This window comes from Rattus norvegicus, chromosome 8 (assembly GCF_036323735.1).
Source record: "Rattus norvegicus strain BN/NHsdMcwi chromosome 8, GRCr8, whole genome shotgun sequence".
Classification (NCBI taxonomy): Eukaryota; Metazoa; Chordata; class Mammalia; order Rodentia; family Muridae; genus Rattus; species Rattus norvegicus.
The window spans coordinates 85,104,700-85,125,297 of NC_086026.1; the positions used below are offsets into that span (position 1 = coordinate 85,104,700).

Sequence of the window (20,598 nt, forward strand, 5' to 3'; positions counted from 1 at the left end):
CAAACATGGTAGAGATGACTCTCCCCAGACTTTCGGGTCGTCCGTAGGACTGAAGTGGGGGTGTACTGGTTAGTTTTGTGTGTCAACTTGACACAAGCTGAAGTTATCTCAGAAAAGGAGCCTCAGTTGTAAAAATGCCTTCATGAGACCCAGGGCATTTTCTCAACTGATGATCAAGGCGGGAGGACCCAGCCCATTGAGGGCGGGTACCTGGGCTGGTGGTCTTGGGTTCTACTAGAGAGCAAGCTGAGTAAGCCAGGGGAAGCAAATCAGTAACATCCCTCCATGGCCTCTGCATCAGCTCCTGCTCCCTGCCCCACTTGAATTTCAGACCTGACTTCCTTTGGTGATGAAAGCAATGTGGAAGTGTAAGCTGAATAAACCCTTTCCTCCCCAACTTGCTTCTTGGTCATGATGTTTGTGCAGGAATAGAAACCCTCCCTAAGACGGGGTGAATGCAGGACCATACTCCTTCCCACCCTTTGCATTCTGTTGGCAAGAACAAGAATCACTACCCACAGGACCAAGTTAAATCCAGCACAACCTCATTTTAACTGATTATTTTTGCAGAAATCTATCCCAAGTAAGGTCACACACTGAGATTCTGTGTGGGCACGAATTTATGTGTGGGGTTACAATTCAGCCTGCTCGAGTAATTACAGTAATCCATATATACTTACTTAAAAAAGGTTCTGTTTTTAAAGATTTATTTATGTATATGAGTGTTCCAGCTTCATGTACACCCTGTGTGCCAGAAGAGGGCATCGGATCCCATTACAGATGGTTGTGAGCCACCATGTGGTTGCTGGGAATTGAGCTTAGGACCTCGGGAGGAGCCATGACTGGCTCTTAACAACTGAGCCATCTCTCCAGCCCATATATATACATGTAAAATGAACAAAACATAAAAGTTATAAATTTTTTACTTATGTGTGTTTGTGTATATGTGCCATGTGTGGGGCAACTGAGGAGGCCAGTAGAGGGCATCAGATCCCCTAGAGCAGGAGTTGCAGGTGATTGCGAGCTGCCTGGTGTGGGTGCTGGGAACTGAAACGTGGGTCCTTTGCAGGAACAGCATGCAGGCTTAACCACAGGGGCATCTCTTCGGCCCTTAATTTTGATCTTTAAAAAATAACACTTTATAAGAGCTGAGGTCTAGCTTCAAGGTTAGAGTACATTGTAACTTTTTTTTAAAAGAAAAATCCCGAATCGCCATCCCACCCCTTTTCTAACTTAGAATTTGAGTCCCTATGTGTTTTGTGGCTGAGTCGGCACTCCTATACCTGACTTCTGAGCCCTTCCATCCTTCCCAAGGCAATGTGTGTGTTTATTCCCTTACTAGTAGACACGTGTGTGTCAGTTGTCAGCCTGTCTCTAAGCCCATGTATTTTTGTGATGCTGTGGTCATCTTTGCCAGCCAGCCTGTTGGGGGCGCTATAGGGAGACTGAAAGGCTGGATAGCAGAGAGGGGTTAACTCCTTCCTGTTTGCCCCTGGGCCCTTCAGGGGGTTTCCTCTTAGAGTTCCTGTGAGGGGTCCACCGGCAGTTCAGGTCAGGAGAGGCAGGCAGTTCCTTCTGACAGCAGCTGAGTCCAGTAGGAAGCCTGAGAGCCAGAGCCAAGCCCAGTGTTCCCCAGAGTCACCAGGCCAGTGGACAGCTGCCTTCCTCAGGTATGAGGGGCCTTTGGAGTGCCCGTTCCTTTTTAAGACAGTGTCACTCTGTAGTCCTCACAGACTGAAGTTACCCCAGAGGTTCTCCTGCTTCAGCCTCCTGAGCTGTGGGATTACAGACATGTGCTACCATCCCGGCTCCTCAGGGCCACTTTCTCAATGTATTTTACATTTATTTTGTTGGGGTGAGGAAGGTATTTTGTTTTGTTTATTTTTTTTTATTTGTTTGTTTTTCGAGACAGGGTTTCTCTGTGTAGCCTTGGCTGTCCTAGAACTTACTCTGTAGACCAGGCCGGCTTTAAACTCACAGAGAGCTTCCAGGCTGTTAGTTTTATTTTTTGAGACAGAGTCTTACTCTGCAGCCTAGGATGGCTTCTAACTCACAGTAATCCTCCTGTCTCTGTCTCCAAAATGCTGGGATTACAGGTGTGAGCCACCATACCTGGCTAAATATTTAAGTTCTAACAATTCTACCTTTTCCCTGCATTTTCTCAGGTCTGGATTTGAAAGTTATTCTCTGTATTTAACTGTCTTTCTAATTAAAATTCTATTTTTTTAAAATTTTCTTTTCTTCCCAAATTTAAAATTCTATTTTTTTTTTTTCTTTTTCTTTTTTTTTTTTCGGAGCTGGGGACCGAACCCAGGGCCTTGCTAGGGCCTTGCTCCTGCTAGGCAAGCGCTCTACCACTGAGCTAAATCCCCAACCCCTTAAAATTCTATTTTTTATAGTAACCTAGTAAACAACTTTAAGCCTAATTGTAATTTTAAATGTATTAAATTTTATTTGCTTTTAAATTTTATTTATTTATTTAGGCAGTGTTTTGCTATATAGTCCAGGCTGTTCTTGAACTTAAGGTGTTTTTTTGTTTTGTTTTTTGTATTAGTCTCCTAATTGCTAGGATTACTGCTACCACCCATGCTCTTTCTTTTTTCCTTTTCTATTTTTAAATTTTTTTTTTTTAAAAATTGTTTATTTTATGAACATAAGTACACTGTCACTCTCTTCAGACACCAGAAGAGGGCATCAGATTCTATCACAGATGGTTGTGAGCCACCTTGTGGTTGCTGGGAATTGAACTCAGGACCTCTGGAAGAGCGGCCAGTGCTCTTAACCACTGAACCTTCTCTCCCCTGCCCTCCCCTCCCCTCCCCTCCCCTCCCCTCCCCTCCTCTCCTCTCCTCTCCTCACTACAGTCCTCAGCATGTAGCCTACATTTAGGTATGCTACCATGTCTGGCTTGCTGAAACATTTTAAGAAAGAAAATAATTTAGAAACAGTTTATAATGTTTTTACATTTTTTCTATAAGAATTAAATTTTAGAAAATTACTTTAAAACGTTTATCATGATTCTGTCATGTTAAATGGTTAGAACTTATATATTAAGTATACCCAGCTATCAAAACCCAATGGAGCTTCCAGATCTCAGGGGTTTCATTTGTTCTTTTCTTGTTTTTAAAGATAGTTTCTGACTGTAGCTCTGACAGTTTTGGAACACCCTCATAGACCACACTGGTGTCAAATTCAGAGATCTGCCCACCTCTGTCTTCCAGTTCTGGGATTAAAGGCGTGAGTTACCATGCCCAGTTTCTGGGTTTTTCTTTTGTTTTTGTTTTTGTTTTTTGTTTTTTTTAGACTTTTTAACTACCAATTTGGTTTCCTTAATAGAGATAGGACTGTTTTGATTATTTCTTCTTTAGTAAATTTTGGTGGTTTGTAATCATCAAGTAACTGGATTATTTGCCTGAGATGTTGAATTTGTCTTATCCCCCCTGTTATTGTGGTATAGCTCTCTTTTACTCAAGGTATTTGTCATTTGTGTCTTCTTGGTCTTTCAGTAGGGCCACTAAGATGGCTCAGTGGCTGAGGACGCTTGGTGCCATGTCTGATGACCTCAGTTTGATTCCGGAAACCACACAGTAGGAGAGAAGTGACTCCTGCAAGTTGTCCTCTGACCTCCACCATATATACACACAGATAAATGCTAAAAAACTCGTATTTAAAATCTAGGCTATGTTCCCAGGCTAGAATTTGGTTTTGCTTTATTGGCAAGCTGTTAGACTGTTTACTGTTTCAGGATGCTGGTTGTCATGCGCACAGGTAATTAGTGTAAGTATAAAGTAGTTTTGTTCAGTCGTGGGCCACAGCATTTCTTTCCAGAGTTGTTGAGGGCCTATAGAAGAACTGCTGGAACGGCAGGACCTTTGAGAACATCATTATCTGGTCTGTGATTATAATGGCAACTCCAGCATCTCCCTCACTAGACAAGTTAATAAGCTGGGCATTGTGGTACATACTGAGTGTGGAGAACTCCAGTGTCCACGCTAAGTATCCTGAGGCTGTACAAGGCCATTGGGGATCCTGGAGAATAAAGGGAATGGGGAAGGACACGAGGAACGAGGGAAGGAGGTGCTTCTTGGGTGACTGTTCAGTGTCTGCTACATGACCAAATATCCCAGTGCACAACAGCTTACAACAACATAGGAATTTTTCACTCAGATCTTTGGGGTCAGGACTTGGAAATGGCTTAGCTATGAGCCTCTGGTTCAGGTACTCACAGGGCTGTGCTCTCGAAGGCCTGTCTGCAGCTGAAGGATCGGTTTCTGAGCTAACTTACACAACTGTCTTTCACCACATGGGTGGGAGTCCCGGCAGGCAGAGTGTGTGTTTTCACAGTTGCTTCCCTCCCAGTGAAAACTAGCAAGGCAGAAAAACCACAGCATTAGTCATAGTGAGGTGGTGGTTTGCTGATCCCACAGACGACAGACCTGACAGACAGGACACGAGAGAGCATCACAGCCAGTGGACTTGCTAGACCCATATTTTTGTTTTGTTTTGTTTTTGAGGCAGGGTCTCATGTAGTCCAGGCTAGCCCTAACTCCCTTTCTACTTCCAAATGTTGGGATCACCATCATGTATGGTGTGCACCACCATGCCCAGCTCTCTGGGAACCCTCCTCAAAATGGTTATCCTAGTGATGTCGCCTCCTTCCTTCTCTGAAGGCACTCTAGTGAACTTGCTTAAGGCCAGGCTTGAGGGGCCAGCTTGAGATGGCTTTGGTACAGATTTGGTTTGTGAATATTGGGAATGTGTTGGGGAACTACATAAAGAATGTCGGCTAGGGGACAGGATGGGGGACACTTGGTCTTGCAGAAGACTCAAGCTCGGTTCCCAGCCCCCGGTGAGAGGCAGCTCACAACCGCCTGTATGTGAGTCCACCTCCAGGGTATCTTACTCACCCCGTCTGACCTCTGCCTCAGTGGGCGCCTACACACGGTACACCTATCACCGTCCCTCAGGTACCTTCTTAAAAATTAAAGATAACTTTAGTTAGACCAATTAATAATGTCTATTCCTTCAACACTGAATATGATAGTGGGAACATGGATCTGTTTGGAGAGATAGATGACGTTTCCTCAGAGAGCGACGAGGACCAGCGAGCACCTGCTCCAAGACGGCCTGTCGTGAGTACAGCCACCAATCACGACGGACCGCAGGATTGAAAGCTAAGACAAAAGATTCTGAGGGGATGTGTTCAGAGAGGGTAATGCAGTGACATTCTTAGCTGAACTAGGCATTTGGGGAAATAATTGGAAGGCACAGAAGGAACCATTAGGACGAGACCAGTGCCAACCCTCAGGGCTAGGACTATGGGACTGTTAACCATGAACACTTTCGATTTACAAGGTATTTCCTAGCCACACTTGTGCTGTGCCCTGTCACTGTTCTTTCCTGATTTTAGTAGTTACTTAGTAATGATGAGCTGAATTCTTTACACTCCTTAATGTCTTACGCAAAATAGAAAAATAGATACGCCAACAAAATATATTCAGGTTAATACATCTTATTCACCCCTGGGTTTTATTGTGGCTCTTTTTTCTTTATGGGTGTGGTTGGAGTGATGTCTTAAGGAGAGACTTGGAGGAAGGAGTGGCTGTCCCTAAAGTGTGTGTGACATAACTTCCTTTCAGACAGGTGTCTGCCAAACGCAGAGCACAGCTGGAACCATTGTCCTGTCTCTTCACGCCCTCCCATTCTGATCCCTCCCAAACGCAGAGCACAGCTGGAACTTGTGGAGTGCCTCAGAACCAGCAGGTGGAACGCCGCATCTCTGAAACCAGAGTGAGAATAGCAGTTCCCAGCATCAAGTCCGACTTGGGAAATGAGTTGTATTTTGTTAAACTACCCAGATTTCTCAGGATAGAACCCAAGTAAGAGAACTGAACAGAAGGTTCAAGAGATTGAACAAAAGAGCTGTGTGAAATGTGATGTATGTGTCACGAGTTGGCCAATCAGGAGATGACTGAGAGTGAGAGACGCTAAGTTACTGCAGAGAATTACAAGGCTAGTTGTCTCCTTAGCCTGGGGGCTCTGCTGTAAAGGAATAGGTGTCACGTGGCAATGTCACCTGTGTAAAGCTGAAAATATGGAGCAAGAGAGATGCCTGAGAAGTCACAGGTATTCAGTAAAAATGACAGGGACTCTCGATGGGATGACTTCGAAAACAAAATAGTGTTGGCTTTTCCTGCTCACTAAGCCTCACAAGGCAGAAATTTTAATTCCTGAATTAAACAGAGGTCTCGGGTTTTAATTTGTTGTTAATTTTTATTTATTTATTCTCTAAAAATATAAAAATGTCATGTCTAGATATTGCTTAATTAAGCTACTTTTTTGGGGGGTGGGGGTGAGGGGACAGTGTCTCTCACTGTGTAGCCCTGGATGGCCTGGAACTCCACAGACTAAGCTGGCCTTGAGCTCACAGAACTCTGCCTGCTCCTCAAAGGCAGGCACCACTGTGCCCGGCCTAAGGGACACTTTTAAAGCCTTTCATTGGGCTCACAGCCCTTCAAACATCACTGTAGGAGTCAGAGTCTTGGTTTTTCAGGATATGGATAGAGTAGGTTATCACCTATGTTTTATAGGATATATTTATAATTATAAGATGTGCTTCTTCAACAAGTTTGAATTACAAATCATGTTTGGATCTCATTTCCAGAAGTTTTTTTGTTTTTTTCTTAACTTTTATTTTATGTTTGTGGGTGCATTGCTTATGTGTATGTGCCTGGTACCCACAGAGGCCAGAGAGAGCATGAGACAGTTATGAGCTGTCATATGAGTGCTAGGAATGGAACCCAGGTCCTCCAGAAGAGCAGCCATGCTCTTAGCTGCTGAGCCATCTCTCCAGCCTCCCCAGAAGTTTGTTTTAAAAAGAAATGTCAAGGAAGTAGTCATTGGCATACTTCCTGAAGGGTCTCACGAAGTTACTTTTCAGCTGTGATATAATGTTACAGTGTTCTAGAGACGATCGGTTTATAGTCAATCACTAATTACAACTAATATGGCAAACATTTTTAGACCATTTGATCCTCAGCATTATGAAGATGAGTTTGACGATGAGAAAGAGCTCTACGAGGAAGACAAAACGAGGTTAAAACTAAAGGTACTGTGTTGCCTTCTGTTTGCCTTTTTTTTTTTTTTAAGATTTATTTATTCATTTATTATATATGAGTACATTGTAGCTGTTTTCAGTCACACCAGAAGAGGGCATCAGATCCCATTACAGATGATTGTGAGCCACCATGTGGTTGCTGGGAATTGAACTCAGGACCTCTGGAAGAGCAGTCAGTGCTCTTAACCACTGAGCCATCTCTCCAGCCCTCTGTTTGCCTTTCTTCTGTCCCCTCCTCTCAGCCTCCGAGGAGCTGTGGCCACGGGCACGCACTACCGTGCTGGCTGAGTTCTTCCTCACACTGGTTCTTAGACATGTTTGATTCATGAGTGGGAGTGCATTGACCGCATTATGTATGTGCGCCACGTTTGTGCCTGGTACCTGCAGAGTTTGGAAGAGGGCATCAGGTCCCCTGGAGCTGGAATTTGTGGATGGGTGTGAGTCACCCTGTGGATGCTGGGAACCAAACCTGGGTCCTCTGAAAGAGCAGCCAGTGCTCTTAACTATGAGTCATCCCTCCATCCCCCTGACTCTTCCTTTAGACAGTAAACACAGGGATGATAATGAGCCCAGCACCTAAGAACATTCCTAACGTTTCTTGCATACTCAACAGATTCCGCTAGAACATGGAGATAAACGGCCTTTCCCGGTATTTTCCAGGGAGTAAGCACACACCTTTTCTCCCTCCTTTAGAAGCGACACTTTTCTAATGTTTTCCAGTTTTTATTTTTTGTTTGAGCTTCTCTGTGTTCTGTAGACCAGGCTCGAACTGAGAGATCTGCCTGCCTCTGCCTCCAAGTTGCTGGGATTAAAAGTGTGCGCCATCAGCCCGGTCTCAGTTTTAAGTTTTAACTTAAACCTATATTATAATCTAGGTATCAGAAATAAAAGTGAAAACTGTTGGCACCCACTAGCATCCCTCAGGATAGATAGTGGGAGGTGTGGCCCTGCCTCGACACTTCCTCCCAGGTATGTCCCAGCCACCTCCCACCACAGGACTGTCTCTCCATGGAGACTGCACAGCAGCAGACCTTGCCATTAGGGCATCTCTTGAGAAAGTTGGGATGATGAAGATGACCATTGTTCACACAGGGATGGTAACACTTGGCAGGGGCCATTTTTAGTGGTCTTTTGTGACTTGCAGTTCTCTACTTCATGCGATAAATTTGGACTCAAACAGAACTAAGTGTAGGTCTCAGATTTTAATTTGCTGGTAATTGTTTTATTGTTCTTCAAGATGATGATGATGATTGTGTGTCTGTCTGTCAGTAGACTCTGTGTGTGTGTGTGTGTGTGTGTGTGTGTGTGTGTGTGTGTGCAAAGTTCAGAAGAAGGTATCAGCTTCCTGAGCTGTCTAACATGGGTGTTGGGAACTGAACCTGGGACCTCTGAAAAAGCATTTGTTGCTCTTAACTACTAAGCCATCTCTCTAGCTCCTAGTTATTTAGTCTTTGAAAAAAAAACAAACAAACCTTAAACTGACATGTCTAGGGCTCTTCCCATTAGACTAAGAAACACTTTTTTCTTTAAAACATTACATTTATTTGCGTGTGCAAGAACGTGCACGTGTATGTGCACATGGACCAGAAGACAATGCAGAAGTCCTCTCCTCCCCTCACATGGATCCTGGGTATTCAGGGTAGTCAGGCTTGGCAGCAGGAGCCATTATCCAGTGGGTCACCTCGCTGGCCCTGAGACACCCCTCCCCACCTTTGTTTTGGAAAAAGGAGGAATTTCATTGATGTATTTATTCTCTCCTACATTATGACATCCACACTACAGTTTCCCTTCCTTCCACTCTTCCTAATCCTCCCCCCAAACTTCCCTCTTCCCAAGATCCACTCTTCCCCCCAGGGATACCAACTGAGCATGGCATAACAGGTTACAATAAGACTGGACACAACCGCTCACATCAAGGTCAGACAAGGCAACCCAGTAGGAGGAAAAGGGTCCCAGGCACGGAGGAGTCAGCAACACCGCTACTCCCACTGTTAGGAGTCCCACAAGAAAACCAAGCTATACAGCCATAATGTATGTGCGGAGGACCTAGCTCAGACCCACACAGGGTTCCTGATTGTCAGTTCAGTTTCTGTGAGCTCCTATGAGTACCTCTTAGTTCATTCTATGGGCCACATTCCCTAAGAGGCACTTTTAAAGCTTTTCCTCCCATTGGGCCTATAGTCCTTCCAAGTGTGTGCGACGCGCGCGCGCGCACACACACACACACACACACACACACACACACACACACTGGGAATAGAACTGGGAACCTCATACACACTAGGCAAGTGCTCGACCACTATGCTATATCCTCAATTGGTGTTGATTTTGGCTACTTATCTCGTGTGGACCAACCTCTGCTTTCCTGTGGAGCTCCTAGCTGTGGTTACAGGCAGCATCCTGCCTAGCCTCCTCCATTGCTCAGGCCTCAGGAAGTGTGCAGAGTGCCTGGTTAGCTCGACCAGCACATCCAGACACCTGTAGTAAACTGGTGGCAAAGCTGCCGAGTCAGCCACTTTCTTATCACCCACCAATTCTTGGCGTATGATTATGCATTATTTGGGAAACAAAGAACATATAGCTAGGTAAACTGGTTGTCTAATACTTTTCTGTTTTGAACCAGGTCGAAAATACTATACGCTGGAGGATGTGCCGGGATCAAGAAGGTTCTAAAACTAAAGAAAGCAATACTCGGATAGTCAAGTGGTCAGATGGAAGGCAAGTGTTAGAACACTTGAGGGAGGCCCGGAAGCACTGATGCTCTCTGTGCAGGACTTGAGAATTGGGAAAATCTGGGCTGCTGCCTTTGCCCAGGAAACCTCAGTGAGATAAGCCGTTAGGGCCATACAGCAGGGCTAGTGGGAGAGCTTGAATCTGCCTGGATTCCATCAGCTAAAGGCTAGCCTTTGATCAATCAAGGCAACGTGAAATAACCTGGTTTTGGCAGTGCTGGGGATCAAACCCAGAGCTTCGTGCTTGTGAGGCCAGCGTTCTACCAACTGAGCTATAGCCCGAGCCCCTAAACTGAGATGTTTTGAGAATCCATTTCAGCTTACTAATTCAAAGATAGAGATGGGGAGGTATTTATAAGACCATTCTGTTGTAAACTGAAAAGTAGATTTTGCCACTTTTTACTCTGAAGGACATATTAGTTTACTTTTCTATTGCTCTGATAAGAATACCACATCTGAGGCAACTTATAGAAGGGGTCTATTTGGACTTAAAGTTCCAGAGGGACGTGGAGTCCATCACAGAAATTGTGGCAACAGGCAGCGGGCATAGTGGCCCTCACCTCTCTCCAGCCACGCAGGAAGCAGAGTGTACACTAACTGGCAGTGGCTTCGAAACCTCAGAACCCACACCAATGACGTTACTTCCTGTAGCAAGGCCACACCTCCTAAGCCTACCCAAACAGCAACAGTTGGGGACCAAGTACTCGAACCTCTGAGCATTTAGGGTAACATTCTCATTTAAACCAGCACAGAGAGAACAGATTCAGTTTTGATTTGTTTTTAAGACAGGGTCTTGTGTTGTAGAGCACACCTTTGGTCCTAGCACTGGGGAGGAAGAGGCAGGCTGGCTTACACACTGATTTCCAGGCTACCCAAGGCTACATAGACAAACAAAAGACAGAGGTGCATAGCCTGTCCTGGCCCGGAACTCACTTTATAGCTGACTCTGAGCCCTTGCTCCACCTCCCAAGTGCTAGGATTGCAGGCAAACATTCCCATGCCCAGTTTGGAAGTAGGCTTCGACGCGCCTGTGTTTGTCGTCCTACGACGTCTGCGACAGGATCCTGTGCCACTCACTGAGCATCCTAACACCTGAATTGTTTCCTCTTTCCAGCATGTCCCTGCATTTAGGCAAGGAAGTGTTCGATATCTACAAAGCCCCCCTGCAGGACAATCTAAACCAACTGTTTATACGGGAAGACACTGGGCTCCGAGGACAGGCCATCTTTAAATCCAAACTTACCTTTAGGTAACTTTGTTGTTGTTTTTCTAGACAATTGTGTAGCCCTGGCTGTCCTGCAACTCTGTAGACCAGGCTGGCTTCGAACTCAGAGATTCGCCTGCCTCTGCTTCAAGCACATCACCACCCAGCCCTTTTGGTAACTTTTAAAAGTTACCCTTCTCTACAGGGACTGGTGCATGGCCTGTCGCTGGCCAGTGCTCCTGGGAAAGGCTTGTCATTGGAGCTTGCTGTCTGCTGGGTCCTTACTCTGTAACTATCAACAGTGTAGTGCTGGGGTGGCAACAGGTGTGCCCGCTCAAGGCATGGGCCCAGCTCTGCTGGCTGCAGTGGGTGGCGCTTCGGTCCCTTCTGCACACACCTTCCCCTTTAGGACACAGCCGTCACTAAGATCCAGTTTTCCTTAAGAGGCTCAGCACTTTCCATGATGGTGGGCACGTGCTTCCTTTGAAAATGCTTTAGTATTTCAAAGTCAGATTGTGGGCACAATCGAACAACTTTGTAAATAAAAATCTACCATATACATTACGTAGTCCTAGGGACCTCAATCTCACTAATTTGCAGTTCCGTTAGATATATAATGCACGTGTCACAGGGAGCATCCTGAAACATGTCCGGTTCTGATTTTGCTTTTTACTACTTGCTCTGAGCTGCACTGGGGTAGTGTTTCTTTCTTCAGGTCCTTTCTTCACTTTGGGACCCAGTTAAGAGCTGTCCTCCCATACTCAAGAAGTGTTTACTGTTTGTAAGAGGCTTACCATGTAACCCAGGCTGGCTTTGAACTTAGCACCCATCTTCTCCTCAAGCTCACAGTCCTCCTGCCTTTGCCTGAGCTGTTTCCCTGCTGAGACGGACTCACGACTTGGCCTGAGCTGTTGAGGCCCCTCCTGCCACCATGGTTCGCGTTGGTTTTGAAACAGAGTCATGCACCCGGCTGCCTACATTTTAAAACCATCCTTCTACTCCTGTTGAGTGGAGGGAACAACTCAGTTCCCACTCGAGCCTGCTCCACCCTGTGGAACGGAGGTTTCATGCCCCTTGTCTGTGACTGTAGTTGGGGGTATTCTTTGTAAAAGCACTCCATCTGGCCACCCATCTCTCCTCCTTCAGCCTGGGTCAGTCCACCCCACTTTCCCTGAGCAGTGAACAGATGGACCAGAGCTGTAATCCTGCCTGTTTCCTCTGCCTAGCGTGCGGTCATCATTACCCACTATCCATGGGCGTGTTTGGTGTTTCTGATCAACGTGAGACAGATATTTTCTGTTCATTTCCCGCAGACCTCACTGTACAGACGGTGCCACATATAAAAAGATGACCCTTTCATTTGGGACCAGAAGTTCAAAGACACAGATTAGAATCCTCCCGATGGCTGGTCGAGATCCTGAATGGCCATGCCCAGATTTGATCAAGGTATAGTGCCTCAGCCTTAAGTTGGAACAATTTGTACATTTAGGGCTGATTTCCTGAAGTGTAAAAGACTATTACTCCCTCCTCCATGTGTGTGTGTGTGTGTGTGTGTGTGTGTGTGTGTGTGTGTGAGAGAGAGAGAGAGAGAGAGAGAGATGTGTAGACGTGTGCATCCATAATGAGTGCAGAGGACAATTTTCAGGAGTTTGTTATTTCCTTCATTGTGGGCCCTGGGGGTTGAATTCAGGTGGTCAGACTAATGCAGCAAGTTTTGACCCATGGAGACGTCTTGATGGCCTATTATTATGTCTGTTATCATTATCATTATTGTTATTATTGTTGCTATTTTAATTGTTGCAATTACTGGGGAGCCAGCTTGCTCTCCTGCCTATAGTCACCACTAGCAATGACTGCAGTGGGATTACAGATAACTTCACTCTCATCTCCAGGTGACTCCACAGAAAACGTAACGTTAGAAAACTGCCTTAGAAAAAAGTACAGCCAAGTTCAGTAGGAGAGTGTTTTCCCTTGAATGCAGACAGCCTTGGATTTGATTCCTGGTGCCACAAGAAGTAAAAGGAAATAAAATAGGAAGGAAATAAAAAAGAGAGGACTATAGAACCCTCGGCCCTGTTACGCTGGCTCGGCTCTTTTAGCTCCTGAGTGTGGCAGGCCGGGCAGGTCTAAGAAGATGGCCGCCTCCTCAGCCTGCTGTGGAAGCTGGGATGTAGTATTTGCATTGAAGGCTACACCAGGAATGTCTGGGAGGCATGGGAGCCTGGTCCAGCCTCAGCAGCCAGGCGTCTGCCACTTAGGGGTGAAGCACAGGCAGCTTTTACTGCCCCAGACGGTCACATCAGAAGGGGCTTCTCAGGCTGCCACTTCTGAGCTGTGTGACATCATCAGATGTACACAGCTCCCAGGTGCACACACACACACACACACACACACACACACACACACACACACACTTATCAGGGTGGTGCCAGCCTTCTTCCCTGATCCCACTTGTGTGTGTCGCCTTTACCCCACCAAACCATCTGCTGTGTGGGCTTATAGCAACTCTGGTAGAAGACATGCTGTCAAATAAAAAATAATAAAATAAAAAATAAAGGGGGTTTGAATGGGCACAGAGTGGCTGGCTCCATTTTCCTTTCCTCTCCTTCCCCTCTTCTGTTAGAAACTTTCACCACATTGCATGCACTGTTCTTGGTCTTGGACTCCTGGTTAAAGTCATCCTCCTGCCTCAGTCTGCATTACAGGTGCATGCTACCACATCCTGCTGAAAGTAGTTCTTTTTTTTTTTTAAGTTGAAAATGTGCCTTTTAAAAAATTATTTATTTATGTATATGAGTACACTGTAGACACACCGGAAGAGGGTGTTACAGATGGTTGTGAGCCACCATGTGGAATTGAACTCTGGAAGAACAACTGCCGAGCCATCTCTCCAACCTTTTTTTTTTTTTAGATACAGAAGAAAGAACTGAGGGTATCTACTCCCCGAAAAGTCCGTCTGCAGAGGAAGAACCAGAGGCAGAAGAACCAGCAGCGTACAGATCCAGTTTCCACCATCCAGAAGCCTAAGCATGATGTCGAAGAGGAGGAGGTGGTGGTGGTGGGAGAGGGAGAAGACGGGCGAAGCCAGGCCTCCAGCCTGGTTGCCACTAAGAGCCGTCAGCAGGGTGCAGCCAACGGTAAGTCAGCACAGCTGCCTCACCTCATTGTAGGCAGGGCCTAGTTTCTCTCCGGAGCAGTCTTCATCTTGCTAGTATTATTTCTTTACGACAGTAGAACACACACCCTCTTTTACATTTTTGCTTTGGCTAGGGCCACTCACCACAGAAAAAGTTGAGAACAAGACCTCTCTAGAAAACATAAAACCTGTTCAACATGTGGTATGTACTGTGGAAGGAAATGTATGTATTAGCACAACTAAGAACTCAGTATTTAAACCTTATCATTTTTTTTTCTTTTCTATTTTTCGGAGCTGGGGACCGAACCCAGGGCCTTGCGCTTGCTAGGCAAATGCTCTACCACTGAGCTAAATCCCCAACCCCTAACCTTATCATTTTTAAAGCTGTTATGAACAACCGGACATGGTAACACTGTGGAGGCTGAGGCAGGAGGATTTTGTGTTTGAGGCCAGCCTGGGCTGCTACTTAACAAGTTCTAGGCAAGCCAGGGTGAACTGTCTCAAAAACAAAATAAAGCAGAATCATAAAACCAAATAAAAACCCACAAATGAAACCCACACAGCAATGTGTGTCTCAGGCTCCTGGACACTTAATAGCTCAACTGGAGAATGTCTCAAGCTGTCTTCAGTTCACGTGAAAGACTTAAATAAAAAAGGAGAGGATTGGAGAGATGGCTCAGTGGTTAGGAGCACTGGCTGCTCTTCCAGAGGTCCTAAGTTCAATTCCCAACAACCACATGGTGGCTCACAACCATCTGCAATGGGATCTGATGCCCTCTTCTGGTGCGTCTGAAAGACAGTGTACTTATATACATAAAATAAGTAAATAAAAGTTAAAAAAAAAAAGAGACCCCTTCCCCCAAACAGAATGCTAATACCTTACTTCTTAAGGAAAAGCACAGTGGGGAGTGTAAGAATCAGGGGTAAGTCTTCATCTGTGAAGGCTGTTCCGGAAAAGCCAGCACGGAGAGTCTGGTGGAACATGCTGGGAGGAATGAGGCAGGTTGACGAGGACTGCAGGGGGCAGCAGTGTACTGGGCTCACACCAGCAGAGACTTGGTCAAGGGAGGCAGCAAGAGTCCTTGTAACCTGGGTGAGATGGCAGGAGCTCAAGGAAGGAGACACCAACAGTAGGGAACCAATCCTGATGGCGTTATCACATCCTGACTGTGACAGCACCACAACCATTCTAATGGTTGCTTGCGGTCCTCTGTAGTGTGCTGGGAAATCGTAGGGAAGGCAGATAAAGGTTACTCAGGGGCAATCACGGAAGTTGCAACTCAAGGCGGCTGGGCTGCAGTGGGTAAAGGTGGGTCCCTTCGAAGGTCAACCCCATTCCTAAACTCCCTTTGTTTTCAGAGAAACAAGCCCCATCTTCTTCAGATTGCAATCACGAGGGACTGGAAGAACATGAAGCCAGAGGGTTACTCAAAGCAAAGAGACTCGGGAGTGACCAAGGTAGGTGAGCCATGTTTAGTCAATTCCAGGGTGACCTTGTGTCTGTGAGCCAGCTCACAGATCAGGAGCACAGTTCACGGACACCCAGTGTCAGCCTGGCAGGGGTGGCTCCTGGGAGGCCACACAGACCCTGAAGAATGAACAGAAGCTTTGCGAAGGTGGTCAGGGTGGTTTTCCAGCTACACAGGGAGTGCAGGCGGGACCCAGAGCCTAAGCCATCAAGGTCTGTCTGGAGAATGGCAGGCACGCAGTGTGGGTAGCCAGGTGCCTGACGCTGGGACAGAACAGCAAGCGAAGGCCACTTCAGTTGGTGCTGTTTCCCACTCATTCCTGGCTTCTCTTTCTCTTGTAAGATCACAGAGCAAAGACATTTTAAATCATAATTATGCAAGCATTCCTATGTTATGGCTCCTGAGAAGTCATTGTTTCCCAGCATTTAACATGCCTTATGCTCCAGAGTAGGGATAAGCCTTGCAGTTGCATTCATGTTTAAATAGTGTTCACTTGTCAATTCATTTTATGTGTATACATATGTAAAAAATTTAAAACATACATAAGTATTCTGAAAATTCAGTCTCTTCAGATTCTTTTTTTAATTTATGAGTGGTTTCCTTGCATGTATACCACATGCACGCAGTGTCTGGGGAGCCCAGAAGACCATGATGGAGCCCTCTACCCACAGTGAGTGACAAGTGGTTTTGAGCTACCCTGTGGGTCCTGGGAACCAAACCTGAGTTCTCTCCAACAGCCATCTCTCCAGCCTCTAAAATCAGACCCTGAAACACTGAAGTTTATAGAAGCGTGGAAAGAAAATAATGTACTTCAAGTAATGCGGTAGAAATGCCACTGAATGAAGTGTCCCTCCTACCGAGACAGCCACCCAGGGCAGCCAGGTCCCAGGGGTCTGACTTCCGGAGGAGGAGTTGTGAACTGAATTCCTCCTGTCAGTTCAGAACTAGTTTGAATAAAGCTGTGAGAAATGCCTTAGACTGAATTCTATAATGCACCCTTCGTATTTCTTCAGGAGACAAGCCCTTCAGGAGAGAACAAGGAAGAAAGAGGAAGACTGAAGAGTAACTGTGCATTGGTGTCTAGCATAGCCGTTAGATTTCCCTCTGTCCTGGGACTGGTTCTAGGGCTTTGTGTGTGCTGAGCATGCGTCCTACGACTCAGGTACATCCCTCGCCCGTCAGATCTACTGAAGACAGAACAGTTGTTCTGACCTACATGAACCAATGAGACGGGCCATGCAGAAACCCCTAAATTCCATTCTCCTTTCATGCATATATATTATGTATTCTTTGTTTTGTTTTGAAATGAGCTGTCACCAGGTAGCCCTGACTGGCCTGGAATTCACAAGATGTACCTGCCTCTGCCTCCAGAAGACTGGGATTAACTGTGTGCGGCACCACACCTCCCCTCTTTAAACTTTTATAGCACTATTCTGTAGCTGTCCAATAAAACTAGTTAATATTAGCTCCAGGCTCATCTAGAATACCCAGAAGTCCTTAGCTTCGGTTTCAGTCAGGGCTCCTATACATGGTGCTGATCTGAAGCCTCTGACAGACCCATTACTCTCTAGGCATGAACTCTACAGATCATGCAAGAAAGCTTAACATTTGAACGGCAAAACCGTTTGGCAATCTTGCATTACAGGTGGTTTAGCCACACACACTTCATCCCTGGGCTCAGCAGTGTCAACTGCCTCAGGGAACACATGGTCCTCAGGGACCAACAGATGGTGGCACTGTTCAGGCCCAGTGCATAGCACTCTAGGCCTCTCATACTTGGGAGAGCTGCAGCTTGCGCTGCATGAACGTCCATGACTCATCATCCTCAGGAGAATAAACACAGCCATTTTTATTCATGAAACAGTGATGTCAGCCAAGCATGGCTGACTTACAGCTCACACCTGATTGCAGCATTTGAAAGACTGAAGCACTTTGAGTCTGAGCCCAGCCTGGGACCTTCAGTAATGTACTTCAAGTAGATTACTGCTATACTTGAACCAAAAATAATTTCATAGGGTTTAATTTATACTCATTCTTGTCTGTCCATAAAACTAAACTGACATATACAAAGGGCACATTTTGCAGTAAGGCAAAGGCCATTGGGCATCAGTCACCCCCACCCTACCCTCGGAGTCAGTGAAACATATCACAGACAGGCACAACTGTGCACTGATACAAAGATGGCTGACTACAGACCATTCTGCATGGTTCCACATGGTGGTGCAGGCTACAGATTGGGCGGCTCCAACAGACTTAATGCCTTACATTCCTAGCACCAAGGCTGAGTCCTAGTGAGGACTTGCAGACAGCCTGCTACCTTCTTGCTGGTCCTAAAGAGCCCTTGAGGTCCCTTGAGGACCTTTCATACCCCTACTTGCCTTCCAAAGGCCCATCTCCAAATCCCACCACCACTCCAAGTTAGGGCTTCAGCAGAGGAGTTTGGGGAGGGATAAAAATAGAGTCCATAAGGCGGGAAAGAGTAGCTCAGGAGAATGAAAAAGCTTTGTCTTTTACTAATAAATCAGCTTAGCAAACAAAGCAGGTTTTCTTCATACACATGGTGTACTCTGTAACCATTCCTTCTCCTCCCCACGGTAAGCTTGTTCCTGACGGAGGCTGTAAGGAGTGAGTGTCAGATTCTAAAACTAAAGGGATTTTTTAAAGTCTGAATATAGGATATTTGATAAACTTTAATAAATTTACTTGTTTCTGTATGGAATGTTTAAATGCCTCTAGTCTTCAAAAGAAACTTTATTGGGTTAGAAACTGGGTGGATTATACTTGTTATTTAAATGTCAGAAAATTAATTGCTTTTCTACTTATAAAACATTTAGAGTGTTCTGATATGTATTAGGAGAACTTTAATGCCTGACTTCAAAGGATGGAGAACTATACACTGCCGTAAAGGTCTCTTCAGGTGTCAAACCAAGACAAATGTAATTCAGCCACAGGACTGAGACAAATAAAGCAGGCATGTGGAATCACAAGGGCTTCGTGTGTGTGCACATTGTCTCGTTCTGCCTTCCAAAGGCTCATCTTTAAATCCCACCACTCCTGCATATCCGGCCTTCAGCATGAGGATCTGGGGAGGACACAAAGGTTGAGTCCCTAACAGATAGGAAAGAGCTCAGAGGAGTCAATAAGCTTGCTCTTCTAAAAGAGTCCTACGGTTTTAGGTTAGCACACAAGGCAATGGGGGTCTTGGACTGGGATGCTACTGCCTCAGGCTGCATGCTGGGATTCCACCCCAGCCAGGGCACTGCTTTGTAATTAGCAATTCCTAAGCACATGAAACTACTAAACAAAAGGTGTATTGCTCAGCTGAGCAAAGCCTCATCTGCTCAGGATGCAGAACTCCCTGAGCTCCCAAGCTGGAGCCCAGCCTAAGCAACATAGTGAGAACCTGTCCTAAAAACTAACCTCACCTTGTTTCTGAGGCAGAGATGAAATAAACTCCTAAAAATTGCTATATATACCAACTGAGAAACACACAGAGGGAGCTTGCTTGTAACCGTACTTTTGGGGCTAACTTACTGGGTTATTATCTACTGCCCTTCTCCACCCGAATCCCTTCCAACCCCATAACACTAGGTAGGAGGAAAAGGTTAGAGGGGAAAGGGGATGTAGATTCTTTAGACTATTTCCTGCTGACTAAAGGTGTCAAGTATCTTTGGGCAAGTTCAACCTTGTCTTCAGAATATCTCCAACCAGCAAAACCCACAATCCAGGAAGAGCAAAAGTGGGGAGGGTGGAAGGGTGACAGCCAGAGGAAGGAAGGAAGGAAGGGAGGGAGGAAGGAAGAAAGGAAGGAAGGAAGGAAGGGGAGGAAGGAAGGAAGGAAGGGGAGGAGGAGGAGGAGGAGGTGGAGGGGGAGGGGGAGGAGGAGCAGCAGCAGCAGTAGCAGCAGCGGAACTCCCCAGAATCATGCTTCTGCCAGAGCACAAGACAAATCACAGTCACCTGCTGTGGACAATCTGAAGCAGCCCCATATATCCCACACCTGCATTAAAAACAAAAACATTTACATAATTGGGCTTTTTAAAAAATGAATATTCTCACTACATTTCTCTTTTTTCCAGCCTGGATTTCTTTTGAAGACTTATTTATTTATTATATATGAGTACCCTGTAGCTGTCTTCAGACACACCAGAGAGGGCATCAGATCCTATAACAGATGGTTGTGAGTCACCATGTGGTTGCTGGAATTTGAACTCAGGACCTCTGGAAGAGCAGTCAGTGCTCTTTCTTTTTTTTTTTGTTTAAGAGATGATAATAATTTATTAGTACAATAGTAATAAAATTATCAGGTGTCATATATCTCAAATCTTTTTTTTTTTTAGTTCTTTTTTTCAGAGCTGGGGACCGAACCCAGGGCCTTGGGCTTCCTAGGCAAGCGCTCTACCACTGAGCTAAATCCCCAACCCTGCAGTCAGTGCTCTTAACACTAAGCCATCTCTCCAGCCCTCAGTGAGAAATTATAAACAGACATTACCAATGAAACAAATTTGGATTAGTTTTTTTTTCCCCTATAACCTGGTGATTCTCGGCTGTTCTAGTCTGAAAAGGCTTGTGTGGGGCCTTGAGGTAGCAGGTGCCCCATTTTGTTTCCCAGCAGCAAGTATTTACCTCGTATGTCCCTTGGACCTGTACTCACTGGTCCAATGGTACTTCTTTCCATGACACCTGCATACCCTGGGAAGCTCAGGTGTTCTTTCAGATAATACATTGCTGCTGGAAAGGGCTTGTTTGGCTAATGATGGTAATCTCATAACCCCAGGCTACCCTTCTGGAGGCACAGGTGGTTCCAGGTAGACCCTTTCCCTGAAAACCAGCTGTTTTAGCTTTTCCTGCATGGCCTCCTTCTCCTTGAGGCTGCACATCTAGCTCCCTTCCTGGTCCAGGGGCTGTGGCACTCAGTGCCAGGCTGAGATCTGCCTCCC

General features: G+C 45.8%; 1 protein-coding gene across 1 annotated transcript; it reads left to right on the forward strand.

Annotated features, from left to right (window-relative positions):
* The first annotated feature begins 396 nt into the window (after nt 1–396).
* On the forward strand, nt 397–18,645 carry LOC100912347 (RNA polymerase-associated protein LEO1-like). The gene is made up of 10 exons (XM_039082513.2): nt 397–1,670; nt 3,130–5,132; nt 5,725–5,879; nt 7,024–7,108; nt 9,741–9,835; nt 10,964–11,098; nt 12,367–12,499; nt 13,965–14,190; nt 15,549–15,647; nt 16,672–18,645. The coding sequence occupies exons 2-10, from the start codon at nt 5,052–5,054 to the stop codon at nt 16,722–16,724; spliced, it is 1,062 nt and encodes a 353-aa protein (XP_038938441.1). The 5' UTR covers nt 397–1,670; nt 3,130–5,051; the 3' UTR covers nt 16,725–18,645.
* The last annotated feature ends 1,953 nt before the right edge of the window (nt 18,646–20,598 follow it).